At 41.0% G+C, this 27,035-nt stretch overlaps 1 protein-coding gene across 2 annotated transcripts in view; it reads left to right on the top strand.

Annotated features, from left to right (window-relative positions):
- Positions 1 to 1,685: 1,685 nt before the first annotated feature.
- Usp6nl (USP6 N-terminal like) overlaps positions 1,686 to 27,035 on the top strand; it is a 142,158-nt gene continuing 116,808 nt past the window's right edge. Inside the window, exons 1-2 of one of the 2 annotated variants that reach the window (XM_036188226.1) lie at positions 1,686 to 1,966; positions 14,998 to 15,089. In XM_036188226.1, coding sequence (XP_036044119.1) covers positions 15,086 to 15,089 — 4 coding nt within the window. In that variant the 5' untranslated portion in view covers positions 1,686 to 1,966; positions 14,998 to 15,085. The remainder of the gene's footprint in view (positions 1,967 to 14,997; positions 15,090 to 27,035) is intronic. The other variant, XM_036188225.1, reaches the window with a different exon arrangement.

Below are 27,035 nucleotides of genomic sequence, written 5' to 3'. Positions count from 1 at the left end.
GTGCTCCTATTTATGCAGTGAAATGCAGCCACCCTCATTGTTGAATGTATTTCTGAATATTCATATTACAGAGTCAGAGTGCTAAGTCTGAAGTGGGGTCAATAGTGCTGACAATTAAGTCCAGAATACAGTACTATCAGACTGATTTACACACAAAAAATGTGAAACTTTTGCTTCAGTTTGTGAAATAAGCTTGTGACCAGGGGTGTTCCTCCATCTCATATTTGCAGTGATATTTCTGAATGAGCTCTCTTTTGAGTCTCTGGGGGGTTCCCACGGTATCTCACAGAGACGGGAGTTCAAACACTGCTGTTTCATTCAGGAGGCAGTTTTTGGAGGACTTCTGCAATCTGCAGGTACAATGTGTGTCCAAAGACATGGGAGGGGTGGGTCCCGTCACAAACGGAGAATGCTTTAGTGATTTGCTAACGTGGGAATTATATACCTTTTGGAGAAATATTGGGGTGTTGACAAATTCCCCACATCCTTCCATCAAATCGGTTGTGCCGTTTTATACATACCAGAATAAACAAAACAACAAGACCCCCTAAAAGTAGTACTTGCGAAGCTGGTTTAAGTGAAAACCCAAATAAAAGCATACATTTTTATTATCTTATTGTCTTTAAACTGGGAATGCAGATCAATGGAAGTGTGTGTGTGTATGTGCGTGTTCAAAAAGCCCTGGGTGCCACTTGCAGCCCCTGCCTCCCCAACAATGTAAAGTGGTTAAGGTGACATTTGAGAGACAGAAGGGCCCTAGAAGCCAACCAAGGCCCAATTTATTCACAGGTGTTAAAGTCTGCATGCAGAGGAAGGGCCGGCCGGCTGGCCACTCAGCCTCCCCTTCCTTCCCTTCTGTCCTTAATTGCACACAGCACGCAGTCATGAATGTCAGGTTTCACCAGCTAGGGAAAGAGTAACAACAGTGTAGAGTTGCCAGCTTTAGTAATTCTAGTTCCTGGAAACAAGCACAGAAGCCTTTCAGTTATTCGCACACTCAAACTTTTGTAGCTTCCATTGAATAAATCATTTTACTGTCAGCAAATTGTAGTGTTGGGAAGTTTACATCATCCTTTTTACAGCAGCTCTTAATGGACTCTGGAGATTAAAACTCTTGACAATTTCCACGACACACAAAAGAAGGCTGACCCAGAGAAAGATGGGACAGAGATGAACATGAACACGTTTTAGGCAGCAAAAGGCTCGCACACGGTAGCCTACTTTAAGTTGTGCTGATCATTTGGCATAAATGCCTGGAAATTGACCTTGTCAGTAACAGCGCCACTCTATTGACAGATTATCACTGTGCACACACTACCAAGCACTCGCTCGTGCAGGGAACAACTCCACGAAGCAGGTATGGTTACCATCCCCCTTCACGGAAGGGGGAGAAAACCAAGTGCAGTGGGCAAGGTCTCAAGGCTGGGAAGCAGTTGGCCCCCAGATGCAAACTGAGACCCCTGCTCTTCTGCCCGCTCCCAAATGTAAGACACTGCACCATCTGCAGTTCGGTAGCAATCCCTGGGCGCTGCCAGGTCCGCACACCTCGCTTCTTGCAGTGGGGCGGGGGGCTCGGCCTCGGCCTGCAGCCCGGCGGGAGCGCGCCCGGCGGGAGCGCGGGAGCAGCGCACGTGCCGCCGGGAAGGCAGGGGCCGCTTGCCCGCGCCAAGATGGCGGCGGCCGCCGCGGCCGCAGCAGCGACTGTTGGCGGCCGGTGAAGCGGGCGGGGCCGGCGGCGAGGAGGCGGGGTCCCGGGCGAGCCGCCCTGGGGAAGGCGGGGGCCGTTTCCATAGCGGCGGCGGCGGCAGGAGGTGTCGCGCCGGGGAACTTCCTGGTTCCCGGGCTCGGCTTCGCCGGGAGCCTCCTGGAAGGGAGACAATGGGGCGGAGGGCACTGCGGTAGCCGCCGCCACCGCGCCGGACCCGCTCGGTCTCCCGCGACTGGCCGCCGCCGGGACCACCCAGAGGTAACTTCCTTTTCTCCTCGGTCGCTGCTAGAGAGGCTGGCGGGGTCTAAGGCGAGGGGGCTGGGACGGAATTGGCCCCAGGCAGCCGGACGCCGCCATTCCCGGCCCCGGGCAGAGGGCACGCGGTGGCGGTGCGGCCTGGACCGGGCCGGCTCCTCGAGAGCTCGCACGGCGTGCCGCGCGCGCCGGGGGTCTGCGGCGTGATTGGCAAGCGGGCGGGCGGGCGCGGGCCGGGGGCCGGGAAGGGCCCAGCGCTGCGTGCAGCCCCCTCTGGGAGGCGGAACCCTTTGGCCGCCATCCTCCCCCCCCACCCCCCCCTACCTTCCCGTGGCAAGTTTCGGTCCCCGGGGAGACGTGTCTCCCTCACAAGTTTCAGTTGCGTCCTGCGGGAGCGCGAGTGGGCAGGACCCAGGCAAAGTTGGTTCTCTGAAACGATCTCCGGGATGCCGCAGGAACTTTGTTTGGAGCAGCCTCGGGGGAGGATGGGCGTGAGGGAGGGATCTGGAAAGCCTGGAAATCTGTGCGCCCTTGCAAAGTTTTGCGGGATAGTTGGGAGCTCCCGGAGCACGGTAGTTCGCAGGTGTCTTAATGCCAGCAAATGAGAGGAGTCGGACTCCATGGTGGGACGTTCATGTAAGTGGAACACTGGCTGTCTCTGGGCTGTGCCTACCACCTACCTAGCCACCCGCTTTTTAATCAACAGATGCATTTTATTTGTAAAGTTCGCTTGCAAGGTGTTAGCTGACATCACGACATTTTCGAATAAAGCGTGCATTAGTCGAGTCTCTTCATTCATCTCCTCTACCCTATATGAGTTTTTAGAAGACTTTAATATACTTTGTGCCATATGGATTGGAAAGGCTCAGTAAATTGGGCCAATACCTAGTCTTTAGGAATAATGCCACGTGAATGGTAGTAATGAGGACACTGTCCCGAGTCTCCCTGCTGGAAGAATCCAATCGTGGATCAGCTTCCTTCCTTCCTTCCTTCCTTCCTTCCTTCCTTCCTTCCTTCCTTCTTTCTTTCTTTCTTTCTTTCTTTCTTTCTTTTTTTTTCTTTCCTTTCTTCACCCCCGTCCCTGACTCCGTCTCCCCGACAGTTAATGTTTCATAGCTTAGAAAAGTTTTGCAGGATGTTTGAGATCACCTCTGGCCAAGTCCTTCCCATCTTGAATCTTTGGAAAGTTTTGGTCAGGGGTTGGAGGGGGGACTAAGCCAGAGTTTAATTTTTTTCCCTCTTTTCGTTGTTATCTTAGTAATCAGTAAACTGGCACAGGATGAACAGCAGTGTCTCATTGCTTTTCTCCCTAAGACCCCACAATTGACAGAATATTTTCTAGTTTGCCATAATTTTATAAGAGAAGTATGGTGTCATTCACTCCTTGAGGTGGGTGACTGATCCTAGTTTCTACTCTCCGTAGGCCATTAAGCTATAAGTCAAAATGGAAACGGAAATGATACTGATAACAGTGTAAATTAACTTCTAAACTACATGGACCTCGTTGCAAGGACAGGTGTCCTGAGTTAAAGAACCCGTGAGTTCTCAACAGAGGTATTCAGGAAGCATCCTTTGTCAAACTTTCAGAGTTTGGGTCCTGAGCCTTGGTGCTGGCTGCTACTCAGTTTTTAACTAGACTGTACAGCTCTGGGTTGTGGTTCTGGTGAGTGTAATCCATTACACCTTTCCCCTTAGAAATATTTTTAAAGATGTATTATTTTATGTGTATGAGTGCTTTGCTGGCATTTATGTATGTGCACCACACATGTTCCTGTTGCCCTTGGGGGTCAGAAGAGGGTGTCAGGTCCCCTGGAGCTGGAGTTATGGATGGTTGTGAGCCATCACGTGCGTGGGTGCTGAGAGTCAGACCTGGGACCTCTGGAAGAGCAGCAAGTGTTCCTAACTGGTGAGCCACCTCTCCAGCCTCCATTCTTCCCTGACAGTGTTTTGTTCTGCAGGTAACCCTCAGGGAGGACGGCTGGTCTGGTTAAACAAGTCAGTAAGGACAAGTGTCAGGCTCGGTGTTGGGTGTACATTGACTGATCATCTTCAGGCATTGTATGGGAACCAGCAAATCCAGTCTGGGTCTCTAGTGCCAGGCAGTTTGCACTGGCTTATCTTTGACAGTTTGTAGCCACTTAAGATGGGTGAAGAAAGCTAGTGAGTTCAACCTCATAACAAATTGGGAACAAAATTGTTTTGGTGAAAAGTTGAGGAATGTTAAGGAAGTTCAGAAGTCAGCCAAGGAATTGAGAAGACTACAACTGAGGATTGCCACCTCAGGTAGAGAGAACGGGACAGCTTCTGGATTTTGAATTTAATCCTACTTCCGCCCCCCTTGTTTAGTAACTAGTGCAATTCAGACTAGTTACCACAGACTTACAACTTGTCCCTTCGGTGTAATTTGTGAAGAGCATTTTTCCATTTTACAGATGTGATCTAATTATATATTAGAGGATTGGCTTCCCTCTAAAAGGTTTCTACCATTTTGCAGTCAACGTAAGACTCACAATGTGAAGTCTGACCTGTAGCACACTTCCATATAGCATCCAGGACTAGAGGGCGTGGGGATTAGAGTCAGAGACATTCTTGCCTGGTTAGTGTCCTTTACCTGCTCATCACCTCACGACTTAGGTTTTTTTTTGGGGGGGGGGGTTCGAGACAGGGTTTCTTGGAGTAGTTTCGGTGCCTGTCCTGGATCTCACTCTATAGAGATCCAGAGATCTGCCTGGCTCTGCCTTCCAAGTGCTGGGGTTAAAGGCATGTGCCACCGCCACCCGGCTGGCTTAGTTTGAAAAAACTTTTCTTTGGAAAATTAGGATACTGTGAGGGTGAGGAAAGAGTGTGCACATAGTAACAGAGTTGGGGAGATTGATGTGGTGTTACATGAGAATCAGTCCCCTGCATGGCCGTGTGCTGTCATCATTGGTGTGAAGAGATGCTCCCGAACCATTCTCTCATCATCTGAACTTGTTTCTTCATAGTCACCACAGAAAGTGAGTCGGTCGGCTTGACCCTCATGGCCGTACGAGACTGTCCGCCTCCGTCTCCTCTCTTAGAACACTTGGGCTACATGTTAGATTCTGTAGCTGTAAAACTTGGATTAAATGCCAAATAAAATACACTTCGATTTCCTCACAGACATAATGGCTGTAAGGATTTGTCGATTTTCTTCAATTCCATTTTCATCAGCTTAGACTACCTTATTTAAACATGGCCCACTCTTCACGAAGCTTTAGGAGTGATCTGTCCTGTAATAAAATGTCTAGTAAGTGTTCATGTTTCATTTGCTTGTAGTACGATCAAGATTGACTCTGGAGTTTTGTGTCTCCTCGAGTGGTTTTGGCTCTAAAGAGAGGACTTAGTTATCTTGTGACAGAGGGCCACATCGCACCTGTGTCTTCCTGACATCGATAGGAGTGTAGCAGAAGTTACATTTTTCCCCCTGGAATTTACCTTCCACTATATCAACAAGTGAATAGTAATAAGAAAAATGCTAGAGTGTTAGGGTGTACTGTCATCTTAAAACTGCTTAGTATATTAATTTACAGTTAGCCATGTTACCGGGGTGAAATATTCAATGGCGTGGATGCAGTACTTATTTGCTCTAGAAACTCTTTGCCTGGTTTTACTTTGTTTGGTTTTCATGCAGTTTAATTTTTAGTATATGTGTAGTAAGATAAGACAAGGTGAAATAAAAATTTAAAAACTAAGTCACAAAAGGAAATATTGAATAGGTGTGGAGACTAGTTTTAGAAATTTGTCTTACCTGGGCAGTTTATTTTTATAATACTTTCTAGGGTTGCTTTGCTTTCTCAAAAAAGGAAAAAAAAATGACATTTCCATTTTTCTTTTTCTTTTTTGTTTTAGTTTGGGATTATAAATTTTACTAGTCTCAGTGTTTACCTAATTTTGATATATTATTTTATTATTATTATTTTGTGTGTGGGTGTTAGTGTGCATGCAGGAGGTGTGAGCACAGGATCGAATGTGGGCACATGTGCATGCCAGAGGTCATTGTCCCTCAGGAACCACCTGTCTTGTCTTTTGAGAGTGGCTCTGACCTGGCCTTGCTGATAAGGCTGGGATGGCTGGCCAATGAGCCCAGGCATCGTCCTGTCTCCTGCTCCCTATCCTTGGGTTTAGTTTACTTTCAAGTTGTCCTTTCTTTGGGGGTTTGGGTTTTTGAGGTCTTAATTGAAATCAAGGGGATGGTTCCTGTGGTATTTCTCACACTGGCACGTTGCCTTCTTAGTGTTCAGGGCTGCCTGAGTACAGTGTAACCTCTCAGGCACCTGTTTTGATCAGGCAGCAATTTCTTGGGATAAAGAAGCCCTAGGGTATTATACTCTCCATTTTGGATTCTTAATTTCTTTTGGACTGTGATTGCTCATTCCTTAGTATCGTCTCAGTTCTTGGATATATTTTGAAAAAGTTATACAGTATACATACTACAGTGTGTAATAGTCTTATATGTACATCCTGAAGAATTTTTATAATGTATATTTATGATGAGTATTTCTGGTGTCCCAGAGGTTCATTACAATTGTTTCCAATCAATACCCTCTCTCTGTCTTGTATCTAGCTAGGACTTAGTTTTCTGTCACCGTCGGTTACTTTTGCATCTTGTAGTTTTTCATAGAAACATGTCATGCAGCAGATACTGTTTTATATTGGCTTCTTTCATTCAGCATTGTATTGTGGAAGTGAATTTCATTTATGTTGTATGCAGCTGTTTCTGTTTATTGTCCAGTACTTGTTTTAGTTATCCTGGCTATCTAAAAAATGGTTCAGAAGTGTATCTAAACAGTGGGATTATTTGCTTTCTTCACAGATCCGCAATTTGGGCAATGCTTATGTCTGTTTCACTCAGTTTCAGGTTGGGCTGCTTGAAGGCCAGGCCTCGTGTTGTGTGAAGGGTCACTTCTCTGTCTGAGGGTTGGTGATGGGACACATAGATACAGCCTTGCAGTGTGGCTTGACGGTGCTCACATGAGCTGTGCGGCTGGAGTCCAAGAAAAAGAGAGAGGATTATAGAGATTGGGGGTGAGCCACACAGATGCTGTATTGTTCTTGTCACTTAGACTTGGCCCTTATGTGTGTGGTATTAATGCCCATTGTGTATTAATTACTACTCCAGGCAGTTGTAAAATGCCCATCCTGTAAAGAAAGGGAAGATGGCCCCATTTCTTGACTGGGAGAGACAAGATTCTAACAAAATCACGCAGGGTCATACTGCAGTAGCTATTAATAGAAAATACAGATTGCCAAAGTGGTGGCCTAATCCATGACTATTTCTTAGTTTATCCATTCTACTTTTATTTATTTTTTAAGATTTATTTATTATGTATACAGTATGTATGTCTGCGCACCAGAAGAGGGCACTAGATCTCATTAAAGATGGTTGTGAGCCACCATGTGGTTGCTGGGAATTGAACTCAAGACCTCTAGAAGAGCAGTCAGTGCTCTTAACCTCTGAGTCATCTTTCCAGCCCCTCCATTCTACTTTTGATAGTCATTTGGATTGTTCTCAGTTACTGGCTGCTATAATACAGCTGCTGTGAACATTCTTGTGTATTTCGTTGGATATATGAACTCTTTCCTTTCGGCTTTCCCTAGGAATGGAACTGTTGACCACTAGGTAGAAATACATTTAGCTTTAGTGGTTACTTAGAAAACATTTGTTTATATCTTTGGCATTTTTAATATCTTAAAACTATATGTAGTGTATATTGTTTGGCCTATTCTTTGTCTTCTAGTGAGACAAATGGTCTGGATCAACTTTTGTGGAAATGCAGATCCTTCTTTCCTTTTCTTATATGTGTTTGTGTGTATGGTGTGCATGTCTGTATGTGTGCTTATTCTTATGTGTAGAGGCACACGTGTAGGCACACACGTGTGAAGATCCAAGGCCAGTATCAGGAGTCTTATATCACTCTCCCTTACTTACTGAGGCAGTGTCTCAACGGAAGCAGAGTTTGTTCTTTCTGCTAGTGTCAAGTTATGCACTGTGCTCCAGGGATGCTTTGCCATGGCCACCTGGCATTTACATGGGTTCTGAAGACCCCAACTTCATCTTCTCACTTTCTTGATGAGCACTGTTTAACCCCGAGTGCTCCCCATCCTATGAAGCTTTCATATGTTGTACCCAGCTAGATACTTAGTTACTGGAAAATATGTAGAAGGGCGTGATTGTGGAGTACTAGGGCAGTTTTCAGAACAGCGTTTTATGGTGTATATTCAAAGATTATGTACATTAATTACTGAAGAGAGTGTTTTAGATTTTTTTCTAGAAATTTCTTTTTAAAGACATTGAACACAGCCCCTTAACAATGTACATAATATTTTGTTGATGGTCAGCACTTTAGTATCAGTTTGGATCCTAAGCTCATTCCTCAGGCTTTCTTTTTTCTGACTAGTAACAAAAAACTGCTCTTCAAGGTAAATTGTCATCATTGAGGATTGCTAAAAGGACACTATCTAAACTCTTAAATTTATAGTTGTGTTTGATTACATCACCATTAATGGTCACTGTGACTTTTTTCTCCCGGGGGTCAGTTAAATCTGTCCCTACCCCCTTTAATGGGACATTTTAGACTGGTTTGTGTTAGTTCATACCTCATTTACTGTGATAGTTGACTTGTTGATCTTGCTTATGCTAAAGAAATTAGAGTCTTTCTCAGCTTCTCATTTAATTAGGATTAGTTTTAAAGTCATAAATAACACAAGTTACAAATAGAACTTCAATATTGTGTTTCAACTTCCTTATTTTATGAGACCAAAAATGTATCAGGACTGTTAATTCACACATCAACTTTATATTTAGCTTACCAGGGCATCTTTTGTACAACATCTCATGATACATCTGGGTGCCAGTCAGCCTGGAAAACTTAGCTGTGGCCTTGCACACACCGCCCAGGGAGGCCAAGTGACCTTGTTGCAGTGGCTTCTTTGAGAGGCCTTAGACTGTCATCTTACTGACTTCCAGTTTCATCCCCACTACCCTGCAGATCTGTGTGTTTGCATCATCTGACTTGTAAGTTTACTTATTTTTACGTAATACAGTGCTGAGAATACACTGAAGCCCTTGACTTCCATTCGGCCAATCCATTTCTGTTGGCACTTTTCTTCGGAACTTAATTCTGTTTTAGGATGACTGGAATCAAATTTGTCTTTTTTGTGTCCTAAGCTAGTTGGACAGTTTTTATATATTGTACAGTTGAATTAATATTTTTTGAAAGAGCAGATAAGTGTATTATGGTGTTTAGAATCTAACTGATCATAAATCCCTTGGATATTATGTCTACTTTTAAATCTGGTGTCTGCTTTAGTGTTTATTATAGGGCAATCTGGGATTTTAATGGACATGTTGAATGCTACCAGGCTTCTGAAAAGAAAGATACTGTGTTCTTCATTTTAGCTTTTATTTGTGGAGCTTAGCCGCTATGTACAGTTTCATAAGATAGTCATATCAAGTGCATATAGCAAATATAGCATTATAAGCTACCTTTGAATACCCCTACTTCTCTGTACCAGTTAGAATAGGAGAATTTAGAAATGGTACTTGCTTTCTGAAATGCCCGTTAACCAGTGTAAACAAAGCCACTAGAATTTGATAAGCCTCCTGGAAACCTAACTTAAAACTCTACCTGAGGAGAGGAAACTTGACCTCATCCTTATCTTATGCATCATTAACATACATGTGTAAACAAACTGCTGAAACCAACCGTTTATTCTCAGGCCCATCTTTGATCTCATTAGTGGGAAGTATTTTGTTGACTTAGTGAGCAAAGTAAACAGTCCTCTTCACTGTAGCAGTGACAGATTCACTGGACTACAGGCTGTGGGAATCTAGCGCAGTGTTTTATAGGTATATGCTGCTCTAGAGTATTGTTTATAGAAAGTCCAAGAATTATATAACCACTCGGGTGAGATATGTCTCAATGAATAATGACTCTAGTATTAACTGGAGTTATTTCTTCATCTAGAATAAGAAGACATTATCTGGGAATCTGCCCTGGCATATGTAGTAGAACTAATGAACTATGACTGAATTAAGAAGGGAAGGTACTAGAATTATTATAATTAAGCTTTGCAAGGGGTAGTATTTTGTTTATAGCTTTGTTGGCTGGGCCTAGATACTGTCTGTCTCCTGGGAGTTGCTTAGGGAAGGGTTTATCGAATGCCTAATAAGTTTGTATGTTGTCTGTTTTAATTTAAATTAAAAAAGTTGTATTATTATTATTATTATTATTATTATTACTATTACTATTTGAGACAGTATCTTTTTAGCCTTGGCTGGCCTGTAACTTGCTCTGTAGAACAGGATGGCCTCAAATTGACAGAGTTCTTCTTGTCTCTGCCTCTTGAGTGCTAGGTTAAAGGTATATGCCACCATGCCAGCTCATATCATCTATTTTAAATTTAAAAACTGAACAGTAGTCACAAGTATTGGCTTGTGAGCCTTTGAGGAAGTACATTTGCTTTGGATGAAGCTTCATTTCTGACATTCCTTTCTTGATGACTCTGTGATGGTATGTAAAGGCCATCACAATGTTCATTTCCTGTCCTTAAATTGCCAGACAGTTTTAATGGCTGTGAGAGGCTGTTAATAATGAACAATCCAGTCAGTTCTTTAATATTGGACATTTAAGTTTAAAAGTTTGTGGTATTATAATTAGTGCTGCGATGAAGGAAATTTTTTTAAGCATTTTGTGGGAGAGGGGAGAATAATGACTTTTCAACAAATAGTAATTTAGAGAAATCAGCTACTAGGAAAGGGTTCTAGAGGGTCACACAGCCGTGAAGGTGAGGTGAGGCACTCCAGTGGTTGGACAGTATAACTGATGTAGCTCTTTGGGTAGCCAGCTGTTCTGCCCATGGAAAACGTCTAATCAGATCTTTCCACATAAACAAGAAACCCACAAAATCCCACATGGAAGCTTGTAGTAGGGCTGCCCTTCACTTGATTTTTGTCTTTTACTCCTAAGGAATGAGTGAGTCACTACCATTGTTTCTGCCTCTTAATTACTGTTTAGAAATTATAACTACATTTAACACCTTTATACTTGTAGCTCCATGTTTATGTTACTTGTATTTAATTTTCTGTGCTTTTGGGACGTTTTTGTTTTTTATATTAGAATGCTGTAAGATGCAAGATTCATAAAAGACATTACATATTGCATAAAGACTAACATGGTAACATCCATTCAGTTCCCTCCCTCAGCTTAAGTGACATTACCAGTCTGCTCCTGAATGACCTGTGTCCTATCCCAGCTCACTGCTGGCTTGAGGAACTATCAGCCTCATATTCCTTTACTTCTCTTTATAGTACATTAGGTATGCAAATGTCTCTAATACATTGTTAACTTTATGTATTCTGAACATTATACAAATGATTTCATGTATCCTTGATATGTACTTTTATAAAATAGTAGACATGACTATATATCAGTAATACTTCTGAGCCTTTTTTTTTGGGTTGATATGCATACTTTGGTTGATTTTACTGCTCCATAATGCTAAGTGATAAACAGATGATGTAATTAATTCTTTTGTAGAATTCTGTATTTTGTTTCTTTTGCGATTACAAGTAGCATTGTGAATAAGTTCCCCTTTTCTCTTTTACAGTCAGACAAACTTGCTGTGAAATATTTCTTTTTTCCTTTTTCTGATATGCTGCTGGGGATTGTATATGCCAGGCCAGTGCTCTGCTGCTGAGCTTTGCCCCCAGCTCCACGATCATTTCTGATTACATCTTAGCACAAACATGGTATAGGTTTTATAGCCACATCTCTGTTTCAGTCAGTATTTGCCAACTCTACATATTTAATGCCTTAATTTCCAGCCTCTATGTGTTTTACTTATTTAGATTTATTTCCTGTAATAAGTTTGTACCTAGATTTTTGAATACAGTATTTTTAACTTGAAATTTCAGTGGTTTTTTTTTTTTTTTTTTTTTTTTTTTTTGTTGTTGTTGTTGTTGTTGTTGTTGTTATTGTTATCATCATTGTTACCACCCTCCCTTCCCTCCCCAAGTCAGAGTTTCTCTGTGCAGTCCTGGCTGTTTTGGAACTCTGCTCTGTAGACCAGGCTGGCCTTGAATTCAGAGACCTTCCTACCTTTGCTTCCTGAGTGCTGGGATTAAAGGTGTGCACCATTGCCGCCCAGTTTAGTTAATTTATTTTACTTTTATTGATGTATATGTATGTGGATCTGTGTATGTACATATATGTGTGAATGCCAGGGCCCACAGAGGACAGAGGTGTTGGATCCCTTGGATCTGGAGTTAGGGGAGGTTGTGAACCCTCTGACATGGGTCCTGGGAGTCAAATTTGGTCTTCTGCAGAAGCGGTACTTGCTCCATGCTGCTGAGCTTGCTCTCTTGTCCCAGCGTCATGGTCTTAATCTCTGGTTTAGTCATCTTTGGTTGCAATAATGTAATTACCACACAGTTCCAGTGGCTGACAGCAGGCAGCCATAGATCTACAACCTTGGCTGAGTTTGGCATGTTTGGTCAGAAGCTGTGACCTGTTTCCAGGTATGTGTCATTTGGGGGCCAGTAGCCTCCCTCCTTGGGTGTCCATTTCTTACGCTGCTATGCTGTCTAAGAAAATGTGTTTGTACAGCTTCCAGTTAGGTGTAGTTCTGCCCCTTTCCAGGAAGGCATATTGCCACACCTTCTAAAGCCAGTATGTGAAAAGTAAGATAAATGCTGGATTTTGCAGAAATACTACAAAATACTTAGTATGTGAAGTTGTGTATTTGAGACATTGCTCTTCTCCAGTGAAGGGTAACTAGGTGAGGAGGAGGGAGCCTGAGTAATTGATCTTGCATGCTACTACTGTGCCACTTGGTTGCTGAAAAAAATTGACTTTGAGAGTAGGTGGGGATGGGGACTGGGGAGCAGATCTCTATTTTGAAGCTGTGATTAGCATAAAGAACTTTGACTAGGTGACCTCACTGTGTCATTCATAAGCACATTTCTAAGAGTTGCTCTATGGGTCTGCACATTAAATTCTAATACATGCTTGCGTGTTTGTAAACTGTAAGACGGTGTGCACTTGTTACCTCATATGGTTGTAGTATACCCAATATTTGTAAGTTCTATTATCCTGACTTAAAAATATTATTTTTAATTATGGGTAACTGTATATGTTTGCATGTGGGAATGTACAGCCAGAGGGCAGGTGGCTGAGAAGGCCAGACAGAGACATTGCAGTAGTGCATATCCCTTGGAGCTGGAGTTATGGATAGCTGTAAGCCACATGATGTGGGTCATGGTAACCAAACTTGGTTCCTTTGGAAGAACAGTAATTTTTCTTAACTGCTGAGCAGTTAATGTTTTTGAAGATAGTATTTTTAGTGCTGAGAAAATTCTTTATGTCTTAAACACTAGAATTAAGGATTTATTTGGCTTCTTATGGTATGGTAGGAAGAGGGCATTACATACTGTAGGGTACTTTGATATCATTAAAAATGTATATAAACATAGGCCTCTCGGCAAAGAGTAGTTGCTTCAAGTATGAATGCATGTGGACTCCTGGGGCCTCTGTGAATGTTTTAGCTACTTGGTGTTTCTGTGACATTTGGCTGCCTGTCCCTCTTGACATTCAGCATGTTTAGTTTCTAAGGTGGGAAATCAAATCCAATAAATTTAATGCAGTACCATCAAGTGTTTGAACGTGTACCTGAAACTAACGTGAGATTATATGTGATTGTAGATTTGCCATGCTACTCATTTCCTTGGGATAATTGGGTTATCTGGAAATGGTAATCACTGGCTAATGCACAGATGAGGAAGAAAGCCTGTGGGCTGGGGTCAGGTGACAGGATGGCAGAACTATGATTACATACCACTGCTAACTACAGTGTAGGCAGCATGTGGTGCGTGCATATGCTGATGCAATTTCTGCATTGTGTAAATGTGTGCTGCTTATGTATCTTCCATAATCTGAGTACAGTTTATGGATATAGCAAACTGAATCTTTAAAAGTGTTACCCTAACTTTGATTCATAGCTGAGGGGCTTACTGCTTTGCTGTTTTCTTGAGTGATTTAAACAATAAAGTCTCACTTTTCATGATTGTAGGAAGGAGTTTACTGGTTTATGAAGAAAGTCATGCTAGTGTGCATTATTGAATTGCAGAGCTGTAAAATTATGTATTAGCTCTAGGAAGGCATTTATGCATCCACTAGTACTTATGCCTCATCTAAAAATATGTGAATCAATTGAGGAAAATTTTATAATGCAAATCTTAGTCAAGGGTCAAATGTGTTTTAGTATCCATACTCATACTAATACAAGGCAGTGATATTACGCTTGAATGAAAAGAACTAAGTCTAAAAATTTCAGGTTATTTACCAAATATATTTTTAGAATACTTAGAAAGAATGCATTGAAAGGCTATGTACTGCACATAACTAAATAAATGTGAATTCATATTATGTTTATAATGAGGAAATGGCATCATTAGAGAAAGTTCATAGCAATAACTTTTGTGGTCATTATTTGAGGCTTATATAAATACTTACTATGCAATCAAAATAGACTTAGCAGGCTTTATTTATCCTAGGTAGACCACTCTTCTTTTTCTTGACTTCATTAGTTGGGAATAGGGAAGGAATAACTTTAGTACTGAAGACTCAAGATAACAAGCTTTTTTTTTTTTTTTTTTTTTTTTTTAATGGCAGTTACCTTCTACATAGTAAATATCTGGCAATTGTCTTCTACATACTGAGCTTCTGTGTGTGGCAGTTGCCTTCTACATGCTAAGCTCATGTATAATAGTTGCTGTCTACATACTAAGTTCGTGTATGGCAGTTACCATCTATGTATTTTTAATTCTCAAAGTTACTTGTTTTAGAAAGAGGGACTTGTGAATTGGATGGTAATTAATAGTAATCTTTTATATTAAAATGACTAGGGGTTCTACAGATAGTAGAAAAAACTGAATTAAAATAATTTTCATTTCTTTTAGGACACTTTAAACATTGGCCTTTAAAAAATCTGACATCTTTCTCTTCTGTTTTCAGAACAGGATATGTATTCCTCTGAGAAAGCCTGGACAGTAGATCTTGGTTTAATACTGGACTGGGACAACACACAGAGACTTTTCCAGTCATGAGTAAGTGTCCTGTTGATGTAATTTCTGCTGCCTCGGGAACATGTATAGTTTACTTAACAAAAGAAGAAAATGCTACTATTACGTCACTTCCTGAGGGAATAATTGGATTCTCTCCAGTGCTGTGACCTGTCTCTTTTAAGACAATGAAGGATACCTTTTGATGTTTGGTTTATGCTAAGAGGTTAGATGTGGTGAGGAAACCTAGCACTAGCTTATTAACTGACTAATTCTGTCATTGAAGAGCTATTGGCTTTCTGTGTTCTACTGGGAAAGGACTCTAAAAGTATAAGAGGGAATATTGTAGCTGACCATAATTAAGAGAGGTTTTATTGTGTGAAATTTTATCCTTGAGCAATGTAATAATATATTTATGTAAAATGACAAAAATCTATCAATGCTTTTAATGGAGCAAGAAAATAAGGCTATCTTGGACTTGGAAGATTTGAAAAAAAATTTATCTTCTCACTTTTAAGGGGACAGTATATGTTGTATTTTCTTTTCATTTCTGCCTGTGAGCAGAACTGGATTTTATTGTCACTAACTTCTTACTTTTAGAGTAGGAAGAAAGAATTAGAGTTTTATTCTAAATGGGCTCTTAAATGGCTGTTGGAATCAGAATGACTTTCTGATTATGGAAAGTCTGGGATAGTGTGGACATTTCCTTATTAGAATGTTAGTTTAAACTTGCTTGTGTATTATTTATATTGGTTGTGTTTACCTTAATATGAATTAAGGCAGCTTTTCATATTTTTTAGTTATTTTTTATAGTGAAATATTTGAGTCTTACTACTAAAGATAATTGCAGAAAGTCACCTTTTCTTTAAAACATCTGATGTGTCTTTTTCTTGGTTGGGGTTCTTTGAATAAAGAGGCTCAGTTGCTAGAGGCATTCAGGTCCAGATTAGGAAGAGGCTGCGTGTGCTAATTCAGTTCTATTCATGAACTTTTTTTTTTTTTTTTTTTTCAAGACAGGGTTTCTCTGTGTAGCTTTGCGCCTTTCCTGGAACTGACTTGGTAGCCCAGGCTGGCCTCGAACTCACAGAGATCCTCCTGGCTCTGCCTCCCAGTGCTGGGATTAAAGGCGTGCGCCACCACTGCCCAGCTCATTCAAGAGCTTTTGTAGGAGGTTGTCTCATAGAAACCCCTGCTGCAGTCAAGATGGTCATGAGTTCATGAAAATTAAGATGGAAGTTGTGGTGTTATTGTGTTCCTCAAAATATTGTGTACTCTAATAAACTTATCTGGGGTCAGAGACAGAGACAAAAAAAGGGAAATGTGGTGGTATTGTGTTCCCCAAAATATTGTGCACCCTAATAAACTTATCTGGGGTCAGAGACAGAACAGCCACAATATTAAACATAGAGATTAGGCAGTGGTAGTACACGCCTTTAATCCTAGCATTCCTAAGGCAAAGATCCATCTGGATATCTGTGAGTTCAAGGCCACATTGGAAACAGCCAGGCATGGTGACATACACTTTTAATCCCAAGAAGCCTGCCTTTAATCCCAGGAAGTGATGTCAGAAAGCAGAAAGGTATATAAGGCGTGAAAACCAGGAGCTAGAATCATTTGGCAGGTTAAGCATTCAGGCTTTGAGCAGCACAGTTCAGCTGAGATTCATTCTGGATGAGGACTCAGAGGCTTCCAGCCTGAGGAAACAGGATCAGCTGAGGAACTGGCAAGGTGAGGTAGCTGTGGCTTGTTCTGCTTCTCTGATCTTCCAGCATTCACCCCAATACCTGGTCTCAGGTTTGATTTTATTAATAAGAACTTTTAAGATTCCTGCTATAGGAAGTTGCAGATTTTTAAACTTAAAAACCTCTTGAAAATTAAACTTCTCTTTATAGTTTTAGAGTTCTGTCAGCATCCTTCTTACATGAGTTTCTGAGCACAGGTAACTTGTATTTTCATTTTCTGATCTTACTGTCTTGTCCATGGCAGAAGTCAGATCTTTGTGAGGTTGAAGGTGGAGGCCTAATAGGTGGTATTGTAACATGTTTTGTTTTTACATTTCAGTGGTTGGTGTTTTATTTAAAATTAGTTCTCTTTTTAAATATCTCATAGCTTTTCTCATTTTTGCTTATTCTACAGCTGTTTCTTTCATTCCTTCCTTCCTTCCTTCCTTCCTTCCTTCCTTCCTTCCTTCCTTTTTTTCTTTTTTTAATACATGCCCTTATGTCTCTGAAGATCTCTTAGGGTTTAATTTGAAGTCCTTTTCAGATCATTCAGTACTTCTTTAGGTTTGTCTGCAGTGAGTTTATGATTGTTGATATTGCTGTTTTGTTCATGTTCTCTGTGACTTAGCAGACACACTCGAATGGACTTTGTTTTCCTTTGATGTCCCTGCTGTCTAGATATGTCATTGTCTCTGCCTGGCTTTGGAGTTCACAGATCAGAGTTGGGTCTATTAGTGGACCAGAGCCCCAGCCTCATGGTGACAGAGACATTACACTGAGTCCCTGAGTCAGCAGGCATTAGGCCAGCATCTCCCTCTCATCTTCAGCACAGTTGGCAGAAGCCTTTCCGTGCGTTTTACAGTGAGAAAGAGCTCCTCCGCCAGTCTAGGTTTGAAGTGAAGAGCCTGATGCTGACCCTGCTTTTATTTACAGCTGCCCCAAGATACAGCCTCCTGCTGCCTTTCCTGCCCTCTGCAGAGCAACTTCACTTGTCTCTCGGGATTTTTGATCCATACAGATGTAGTAACATGCTTTGGGGCACAGCTGTGCCATTTTAGTGGTTTGTCTTATTCCATTTGTTAAAATATTTGTCTCTGCTTGTCTCTTGTGAGAAGCAGAGCCCCAAAGAATGAAGAAGTCACCAGTATTTCACTGTTAGTGTTAGCATGCAGTCGGACTCTGTAGTTCCCATTGTTGGTTATTTTAAAAGTCAGCCTTTGCTTCCCATCCTAGTTCCCAGTGGCCCTCCCTTTCATCCCCCATTCCCTTCATCCCCATTCCCTTCATCCCCCATTCCCTTCATCCCCCATTCCCTTCATCCCCCATTCCCTTCATCCCCCATCCCTTCATCCCCCATTCCCTTCATCCCCCATCCCTTCATCCCCCATCCCTTCATCCCCCATCCCTTCATCCCCCATCCCTTCATCCCCATTCCCTCCTTCACTTGCAGGCCAGCCTGTCGCACTTGTGGCCAGTGAGGCAGAGAGCTTTACGGTGCAGCCACTTGTAGCTTCCTTTCTCTGGTCCATATGCTCTTTGAGGGCAAACACTGTTTTTGGCATTGAAGTACTTAATGAATCTTACGGATTTTTGTGTCTCTAGTTTGTGGTAGCGCTTCTGTGTGTTAACATTTTTTAGATGAAATTTGAGGTGTTCTTCTAAGAAGACTGTGTAGAGGGTGGCAGAGGAAAATACTTTGGGTAGATGAACAGTGTGAAAAAATAAGGTTGAATCCACAGGCGCACTGAGTGGCTGAACATGCTAGCATAGACAGATGGGAAGGGACGATGGGAAAGAGAAATCTGGAGGAGGGAAGTCAGGCTCCTGGTCCTTCACACTATGGCTTATGGTGTTAAAGATTTAGTTACCAGAGTGACTGAAAGATTTCATTGTGGAGAAATTACTCAGAAAAATGCATGCTTTTATTGTAAATTTATAAAGTTGGTTACCTATGCAGTATTTGCTTGTTCTTAGACTTTGGTTCTTTCAACTTTCTTTGAATCAGACTTGGTTACATTCCCTTTTGACAATTTGATGCTATTATGTAGAAAAAGAAGCTGTTCTTGAATGGACCACCATAATAATGGCAGTCTAAGGAGTGTTACAGTGATCATCATGTGCTGTGTTTCTAGGGGATTCTAAATCTCAGAAAGTGGGACTTAAGTGTAACAGAAATTCTTGTTTTGAAAAAACAAAATCCACGTGCAAGTATAGTTAAAGTTGACAAGGTAGTATCATATGTTATTAAAACCTAGATGGAATTTCTGAACCTAGATGTGGGTGAGAATCATTGATTATTAATGATTATTTTCTTTAGTATTTATGTAGGCATCAGAGGAAAGATTGGATATTTAGATGTGTGAGTAGCTTTACCTGGCAGGTTCCCCAGCTCATGTCATGAAACACATAGAATGTAGTAATTTTTGAACAGCACATGGGTGAAATGGATGAAGGTTAGAGACAACCTACTTTGATACTGCAGGCCTGGCCATCATGTGTTCTCAGCAAGGGGATGGTTTTATCTGTCTGCCCTGGCTTAGTCCTAAAATAGCAATTGGGATGCCCCAGTCCTGAGGACTTGAGAATTTGTTGAATGCTTTTTCAGCCCTCATTCTTGCAATATGTATTTTAGTGAATTCTGAGCTGAATACTTGTGATGTTATTATGACATTGTGAATTTCATTGTGGATTGTAAAATTGTTATTGCTTTTTTTTGTATTTTCATAGTTTGCATTTATTTGGTTTGTTTATTTTGTCATGTAAAGCCAATGGTGAAGTGAGGGAAGTGGGTACCTCAGAGGATTAATAGTACAGCAGGAAAGCTCCAATATATGGCAGTGGTTATTTTGATGGGTATGTTTAAAACAAAACAAAAGACACAAAATGAAAGCAATTAAGTTATACTTAATTTTCTTTTTCAAAGCTTCATGTTGAAACCCTGTTTTCTCTATTTTTAAATTTTAATCTCCGCTGTATTTTATTTCACCTTTGTCAGGAAAGTTTTATTTTGAAATTAATGACATATGTTTTGTAAGTAGTTTGGATGTCAGTTCCCTTCTCTGACTGGGTCAATCAGGAGTGCCGGTTGTGTGTTGGTGTGTTTGATCCTGCCCTTTGGCCTACATAATGGGATGCATTCTTTTTTTAAGATCATTTTTGCATAGGAAACATCTCTCATTCAGCTGAGGAAAACAAATAGGCCTGATGTTTGGTGTAGTGTATTGATGGTTTTCTAGTAGAGTGGGAACAGTTTGCTTTAATATGTGTTTTAGTAGATAATGCTATAAATCAGGTAGATCACTGAGTCCCTCAGTGACAGCTTAGGAATTCCGCTAGTCTTGGTCATGGAAAGATAAGCAGTAATAGATACTTTCCCTAAATATTGGTTAACAGTTCGGTCTAGAACAATAGCCTACCTAAAAGTAGAAAACTGCATACCCCAGAAGCAGGCTAGAAGTTAAAAGAAAATTTAAATTGAATTGTATTTATCTGTCTTACCACTGAGTAACATCTTCAATGTTCCTGCATGATTCAGTGTAAGAGATGAATTTGTAGATGTTTGGGGACTTTGTAGATGACAATTAAGAGGGGAACTTCTGGCATTTTGTGGACAGGGGAAAGTAGGGTGTGTTACAGCCCCTGTTGAGAACGTTGTCTCCTACCCAAACTGAGAGGAGGAAACAAGGGTGGTAACAGTGAGGAATGCCAGCAAACACTGCTTCTCAGGAAGTGTGTGCTGCTGGCTTCTGAATGAAATGCACTTCATCGTGTGACTCCGCCCACTGAGTATGGAATGCACTCAGTTTTTAGCTGATTTATCTTCTTGCTATAGGAAAGTAAGTGAATAGCTCTTAATTTGATACTGACAAGACTAAATAGAGCCAAATGCAGTTTTATACAGTATATTCAGCTGTGATATTTTAAAGTTTTTAGGAGACAGCTTAATTTTTGTTTCTACTTTTGATACTTTTACCAAACTTAAAAGAAAAATTATAAAAATAGTGCCCCAGATTCCCATAGACTTTTGACTGAGATTTATAGTTGTTTATATTCTGCCCCCCGATTTTCATGTCTTCCCTTTCCTTCTTTTTCCTCTTCTCTCCTTCTACATTTATTTATAATTAAAGTGTTTTTGATGGAATTTGGTTTCCTTTGATTAAAAGTCATTTAGAGTTTTAGTATAAACATAAATCACTAAAGTAGTAATAGCTTTTCCAGATTTTAAAATTACCTTATTAGTTAAAATTGCAAGCCATTTATGTATTATTTCTCCAAAGCTACATTATTTACCAATTTTTTTGTAGGCCTGACATTTAGAAAAATTTTTAGGCATACAATATATTTCAAAATATGTACAAATTTGATATATGAACTAACTTCAGTAAAATATTTTGGATATTTTGGAATAACAGAGATTAATGACTTCTTTATAATAGTTTTAAGATACTTCCTTTTTATTATTTATTGATATTTCTTTTTCTTTTCTTTCTTTTCTTTTTTTTTAAAATCTTTTTCGAGACAGAGTTTCTCTGTGTAGTTTTGGTGCCTATCCTGGATCTTGCTCTGTAAACCAGGCTGGCCTTGAACTCATAGAGATCCACCTGCCTCTGCCTCCCGAGTGCTGGGATTAAAGGTGTGCACCACCACCACCCCTACCCCTATTTATTGATGTTTTCATGCGTGCATATTATGTGTTTCAATTAGATCACTGTCTACTCCTTCTCCTCCAGCTCCTCCTTATATCCCACCACTTTTCTCTCCTAACTTCATCTTCTCTCTCTTTTTAAACCCATAGAGTCCACTAAGTGCTGCCAGTGTGTGCATAGGTGTAGGACCATCTACTGGAGCATGGCTAGCCTCTCAGGCGCTACATCCTTAAAGAAAACTGCTCCTTCCCACCCCAGCCAACTGCCACTTGTCAGTAACTCCTCACATACAGATGGGGCTTCATGAACCCCTGTCCTGTCCAGGCTGGGATTTTTGGCTGGTCTGATCTTATGCAGATCTTGTGCATGCAGTCACAGCCTCAGTGAGTTCATGCGTGCAATGGCTCTGTCAAAGACAATCCATTCTTAAGGGGACTTTTAGCATTCTATTGAGAGAACAGTTTCACAATGGCAGTCCTCTTCAAGTTCTCAGAGCCCCAGGAGCCTGGGTTGGAACACTTCTGCTGCTGATTAGCCTTGTTGGGTAGGGTAAATGGCCTGCTGTCGTTACTTGCCTGTCCATTGCTACTACTTACCTCCAGCTTTATTTATTTGTAATTATGTGGATTGGAGTGGATTATTTGGAAGCCTTGTACCTCTGATATATATATTCCCCCCCCCCCCCCCAGCTGAGGACCGAACCCAGGGCATTGCACTTGTTAGGCAAGCTCTCTACCACTGAGCTAAATCCCCAACCCCGTACCTCTGATGTTTTTATGATTAATTAGGCTGGTGGGAGGATTTTTATTCAGTTATATCCTAGAGGAGCATGCCTGGCTATTCTCTGATATGCTTTGTAAGGAAACACAGTGTCAGGGCTTGGGGGCCTGTGTGTGTTGCTCCACACTTGTGTCCTGGCCCCTTTTAGAAGTTCTTTGTTCCAGGTTAAGCCACATGTTCTCTGGTTCATTTTATTGGTTCTCTTGGCAGTCAGGTTTCAGAGGCATATATTTCAAATTAATACTTTTTAATTTACCTTTCATGAGAGTTTGATTTTTGTGGTTCCTTCCTTGGGTCTGTGATTAGAAATGATGTAACATATAGAAAAGTTCACATCTCCTTTTTATTAAGTGCTCTAAAACTGAAAATACTATTTTTCACTTACCAAAAGACAGGATAGCTGAGGAAGTGGTATCTGTTATATGGCCTGTAATAAGCAAATTTATGATTGACATCCAGCTTTTATTTTTTATCTAGCAGCTGGACAGCTGTGTTATTACTTGCTTCATTTCATATAAGTAGACATTTCTTTTTAAGGGAGCTTGCACATTCTGTATGAATGAAGAATGTCTCAGTTTTCAGGACTAGGAAGTTGGTCTCCTAGCTTCTGTCCATCTTCTCCAAACTGATATAAAATGGTATTTTGATATTATTTTTTCTTTTTGGAGAGTCAGGGAGAGTAAATTTCCCGTGAGAGAAATCTTTGTAGCTGTATGTAAGCTGGAGGTTAGACCAGGTCAGAAATAGAATGAGCAGATCTTCTAGTTCTTATTCCAGGGTTCCATTCACACTTCAGGCTTTGAGCTACAAATGAGTGGGTTTTGATTTTTGAGTATATATCGTCTGTCTGTCTAGTGTGTGTGTGTGTGTGTGTGTGTGTGTGTGTGTGTGTGTGTGTGTGTGTTTGTGTACACATGCCATATCAAGTGTGTGAAGGTCAGAGGACAATGATTTCTTCTGCCGGGTCAGTCCTGGGGATGACTCTCAAATCTTCAGGCTTGGCAGTGGCTCTACCTCCCGAGCTGCACAGCTAGTCCAAGTTTGTTTATATATTTGTTTTTAAATGGAGACGCCATATCCTTGTATTGTGACTATGGCCTAGAAATTAGGAAGTCAAGTGAAAACAAAACCTCTAATGCAGTGGGTCTCAACCTGTGGGCCATGGCCCCCTTTGGGGGTCATATGACCCTTTCACAGTGTCACATCTGCCTATTAGATATTTACATTATGATTTATAACAGTAGGAAAATTATAGTTATGAAGTAGCAACAAAAATAATTTTATGATTCAGGGTCACCACAACATGAGAAACTGTATTAAAGGGTTGCAGCATTAGGAAGGTTGAGAACCAGTGTTCTAATGGGTTACCATTCATGAACTCTGTAGTTACACAAGGTTATTTCCTTTTCATAGGAAGGAAGCATTTAGGTATTAAATGTTAAGAGAATGTAAAAGATTATGGTCAGATACTTAATACTTACAAAGATTTATATCAAATTATGGAACATTTGGAGCCATAATATTTTTTTTTTTTTTAAATAGTCATGCTTCAGATTCTAAAAGAATGGAATGGAAATGGAATTGATGTTATGTGTTAGTAAAGTTGACACTGTTCTCTAATGACTTATTTGAGGCCTTCACTGGTTCCATTTGTTATGGTCTAGTAAATACAAAGCAGGAAATACTTGATTGCGTATGTCTGGTAAAAATCAAGTATGTGTGTATGGATGATGTTTCTATGTGAGCTAACAATAGCAGACCCTGTGTGTCATCCTTAGTTTTAGTTAACTTTATGTTGTCTTTCTGTGATGTGTGAAGTCTTCTGGGTCAGGTCTGGACCTTTCTTGAAGGGGATTTCCCTGTGGGGGTAGAGCACTCTGTCGGGAAGCAGAGCAGGGAGCTGCTTCCTGGGCTCTAGATTTCCATCTCATTTAGCTCTCTAATAGTAACACCATTCCTTCTTCAACTGACTAAACAAGATTCAAATTTCTTCTTCTTTTTTTTTTTTTTTGGTTTTTCAAGACAGGGTTTCTCTGTGTAGCTTTGCGCCTTTCCTAGATCTTGCTCTGTAGCCCAGGCTGGCCTCGAACTCACAAAGATCCGCCTGGCTCTGCCTCCTGAGTGCTGGGATTAAAGGCGTGCGCCACCGCCGCCCGGCGATGTTTGAATTTTTAACATAAACTTTTAAGGACGAGAATTAGGATTTTGTGTAAATACAGATTATATTTTTATATTAGTGTCTATAGTGAGGGTCTCCATTATATTGCTGTGTTGTCTTCAGAATTCAGCTGAGAACAAGAGACACAAACTTGGCTTTTTAGAGCACAGAACTAGAAGGGAAGACAGACATGACCCTAGAAGCTTGGGGTTGTTCCTAGAAGGAAGGAGACACCGCGTCTGTAAGAGTAAGAGCCTGTGCTCAGCAAGGGCCTGTGCTCAGGGAGGCCTCAGGACCATGTGGGGATCTTACTCAGCTTCAGACCCTAGGAGAACAGGGAGCTTTGTGTGAAGACCTGCTATCTAGAGACAGGATAAGATTAGGAAATATGGGAAGTTCAGGTTTGGTAGAAGTAGGTCGATGGGAAGAGAGGGTGTGTAACTTTCAGAAATGCTCCACTTGTGTCTCACATTGCACTTTTTTATTTGTTTGAGAGAGTCTTGGTGCAGTGTAGATGTAACCTGCTTGTTAAATAAGAAACACAGGACCAATTGCAGAGTTAAAAACCACGAGGTCAGAGCAAGAGCGGAAAACCTTACCCTTCACTGCTTCTGCTGTCCTTCCTCTCCGCAAGAGACCTACTTCTTTGTGTCCTGTCTATTTATAGACTTTCTGTTCTGTTTTCTCATTGGTTGTAAACCCAGCCACAGGACCTCCTTGTCACTGCCTGTTTGTACAGACCTCCAGGTCTTCTATGGTTGGTATTGAGATTAAAGGCGTGTGTCTGCCATGCTGGCTGTGTCCTTGAACACACAGAGATCCTGCGTAGCTCTGCCTCCCAAGTGCTGGGATTAAAGGCGTGTACCACTACCTCCCAGCTTCTGCTCTGGCTTGCTCTGACCTCAAGGCAACTTTATTAATATACAAATAAAATCACATTTCAATACAAATAAAATATCACTATAGTGCAGTCTGGAGCTTTCTATGTAGATCAGCTTAACCTCTGACCTACTGAGATCCTCCTGCCTCTGCCTCCTGACTGCTGGGATTACAGTTGTGGACCACTATGCTTTCAGCCCATTCATATTTTTTATTTTTAAGATATATTTTATAATTTCCTTATGTTTATATCTGTGTTTGTGATGTGTGTCTATATGTGCTCATGTGTATGGGTGCCCATGGAACTCAGAGAGGGTATCATGTCCTGTGGAACTGGAATTATGGGTATTGTGAGCTACCCAGTATAGGTGTTGGAAACTAAACTCTAGTCCTCTGGCCGAGCAGTGTCTTAGGATTGATTCTATTGCTGTGAAGAGCAATAGACCATGACCACAGCAACTCTTACAAAGGAAAACATTTAACTGGGACTTGCTTACAGTTTCAGAGGTTTAGTCCGTTGTCATAACAGAGAGCATGTTGGTATGCAGACAGACATGGTCTTGGAGAAGTAGCTGAGAGTTTTACATATAGATCTACAGGCAGCAGGAAAAGAGAGACTCTGGGCTTGGAATGGGCCTTTTGAAATCTCAAAACCCACCCTCAGTGACACACTTTCTCCAACAAGGCCAGATCTCCTAATCCTTTCAAATACAGCCACTCCCTGGTGACTAAGTTCAACTGTGGGGACTGTTATCATTCAAACCACTGCAAGTAGCAAGTGCTCTTACCTATGAACCATCCCTCCAGTACCTGCCCTTCATTTTTAAAAAATCTGACCCAAAGCAATCTACTTTATCTTCTTCAACTTATGTCTACATCATTCACAAGTGTGACAGTAGTACTAAGATGTATATTAAGAGTTGGAAATGTCATTTGTAAGCCCATTCTGAAATAAAGAAACCACTTCTGATTTGCAAATGATCTGATACTGTTGAAAATAGTACATATTTTCTATTTCCTCATTCGTAGTGTTATCTGTTAAGGATATTGTGGGTTGTCTCCTTTCTCTGTTGTATTTGTAAGTTAAGGTAACTATAGATTTCATATTAGGAAAATGATACAGATGCCTTTGGCTGTTGTAGAGACATTTCTGTGTATACCATGTATATTCACACACTTTTGTAGTGTTTATAGAAGTAGTTGTTATAGTAACATGCTTTATGTATGTGTGTGTGTGTGTGTGTGTGTGTGTGTGTGTGTGTGTACATGATCATTTGATCTGCACTGTGATATTTTGTTGAATTATTTATTTCAAGGCTATAAACATGCACCTAAATGCTTTTTATTTTTAAATTCGTTTTTGTGTCAGGTGGTAGTAGTGCACATCTTTAATCCCAGTGCTTGGGAGGCAGAGGCAGGTGGATCTCTGTGAGTTCAAGGCCAGCCTGGTCTACAGAGCAAGTTCCAGGACAGCCAGGGATACACAGAGAAACCCTGTCTCGAGAAACAACAAACAAACAAAAAAGTTTTTGTGGTAGTGACCTACAAAAAAGAAATGTTGATGTTTATTTGATAGCTTTGATAACTCTATGTAGTTAGAGTTTTCCTCCCTGGCCCAGAGTCAGGACAAATCTCTCTCACCTGCCAGTCTCACAGTCACTCAGACCCAACCAAGTAAACACACAGAGACTTATATTGTTTACAAACTGTATAGCCATGGCAGGCTTCTTGTTATCTACTTCTTTTATCTGAAATTAACCCATTTCTATTAATCTATACTTTGCCACATGGCTTGTGGCTTACCAGT

Source organism: Onychomys torridus, chromosome 5 (genome assembly GCF_903995425.1).
Source record: "Onychomys torridus chromosome 5, mOncTor1.1, whole genome shotgun sequence".
Classification (NCBI taxonomy): Eukaryota; Metazoa; Chordata; class Mammalia; order Rodentia; family Cricetidae; genus Onychomys; species Onychomys torridus.
This window is presented reverse-complemented; position numbering and strand designations above follow the sequence as displayed.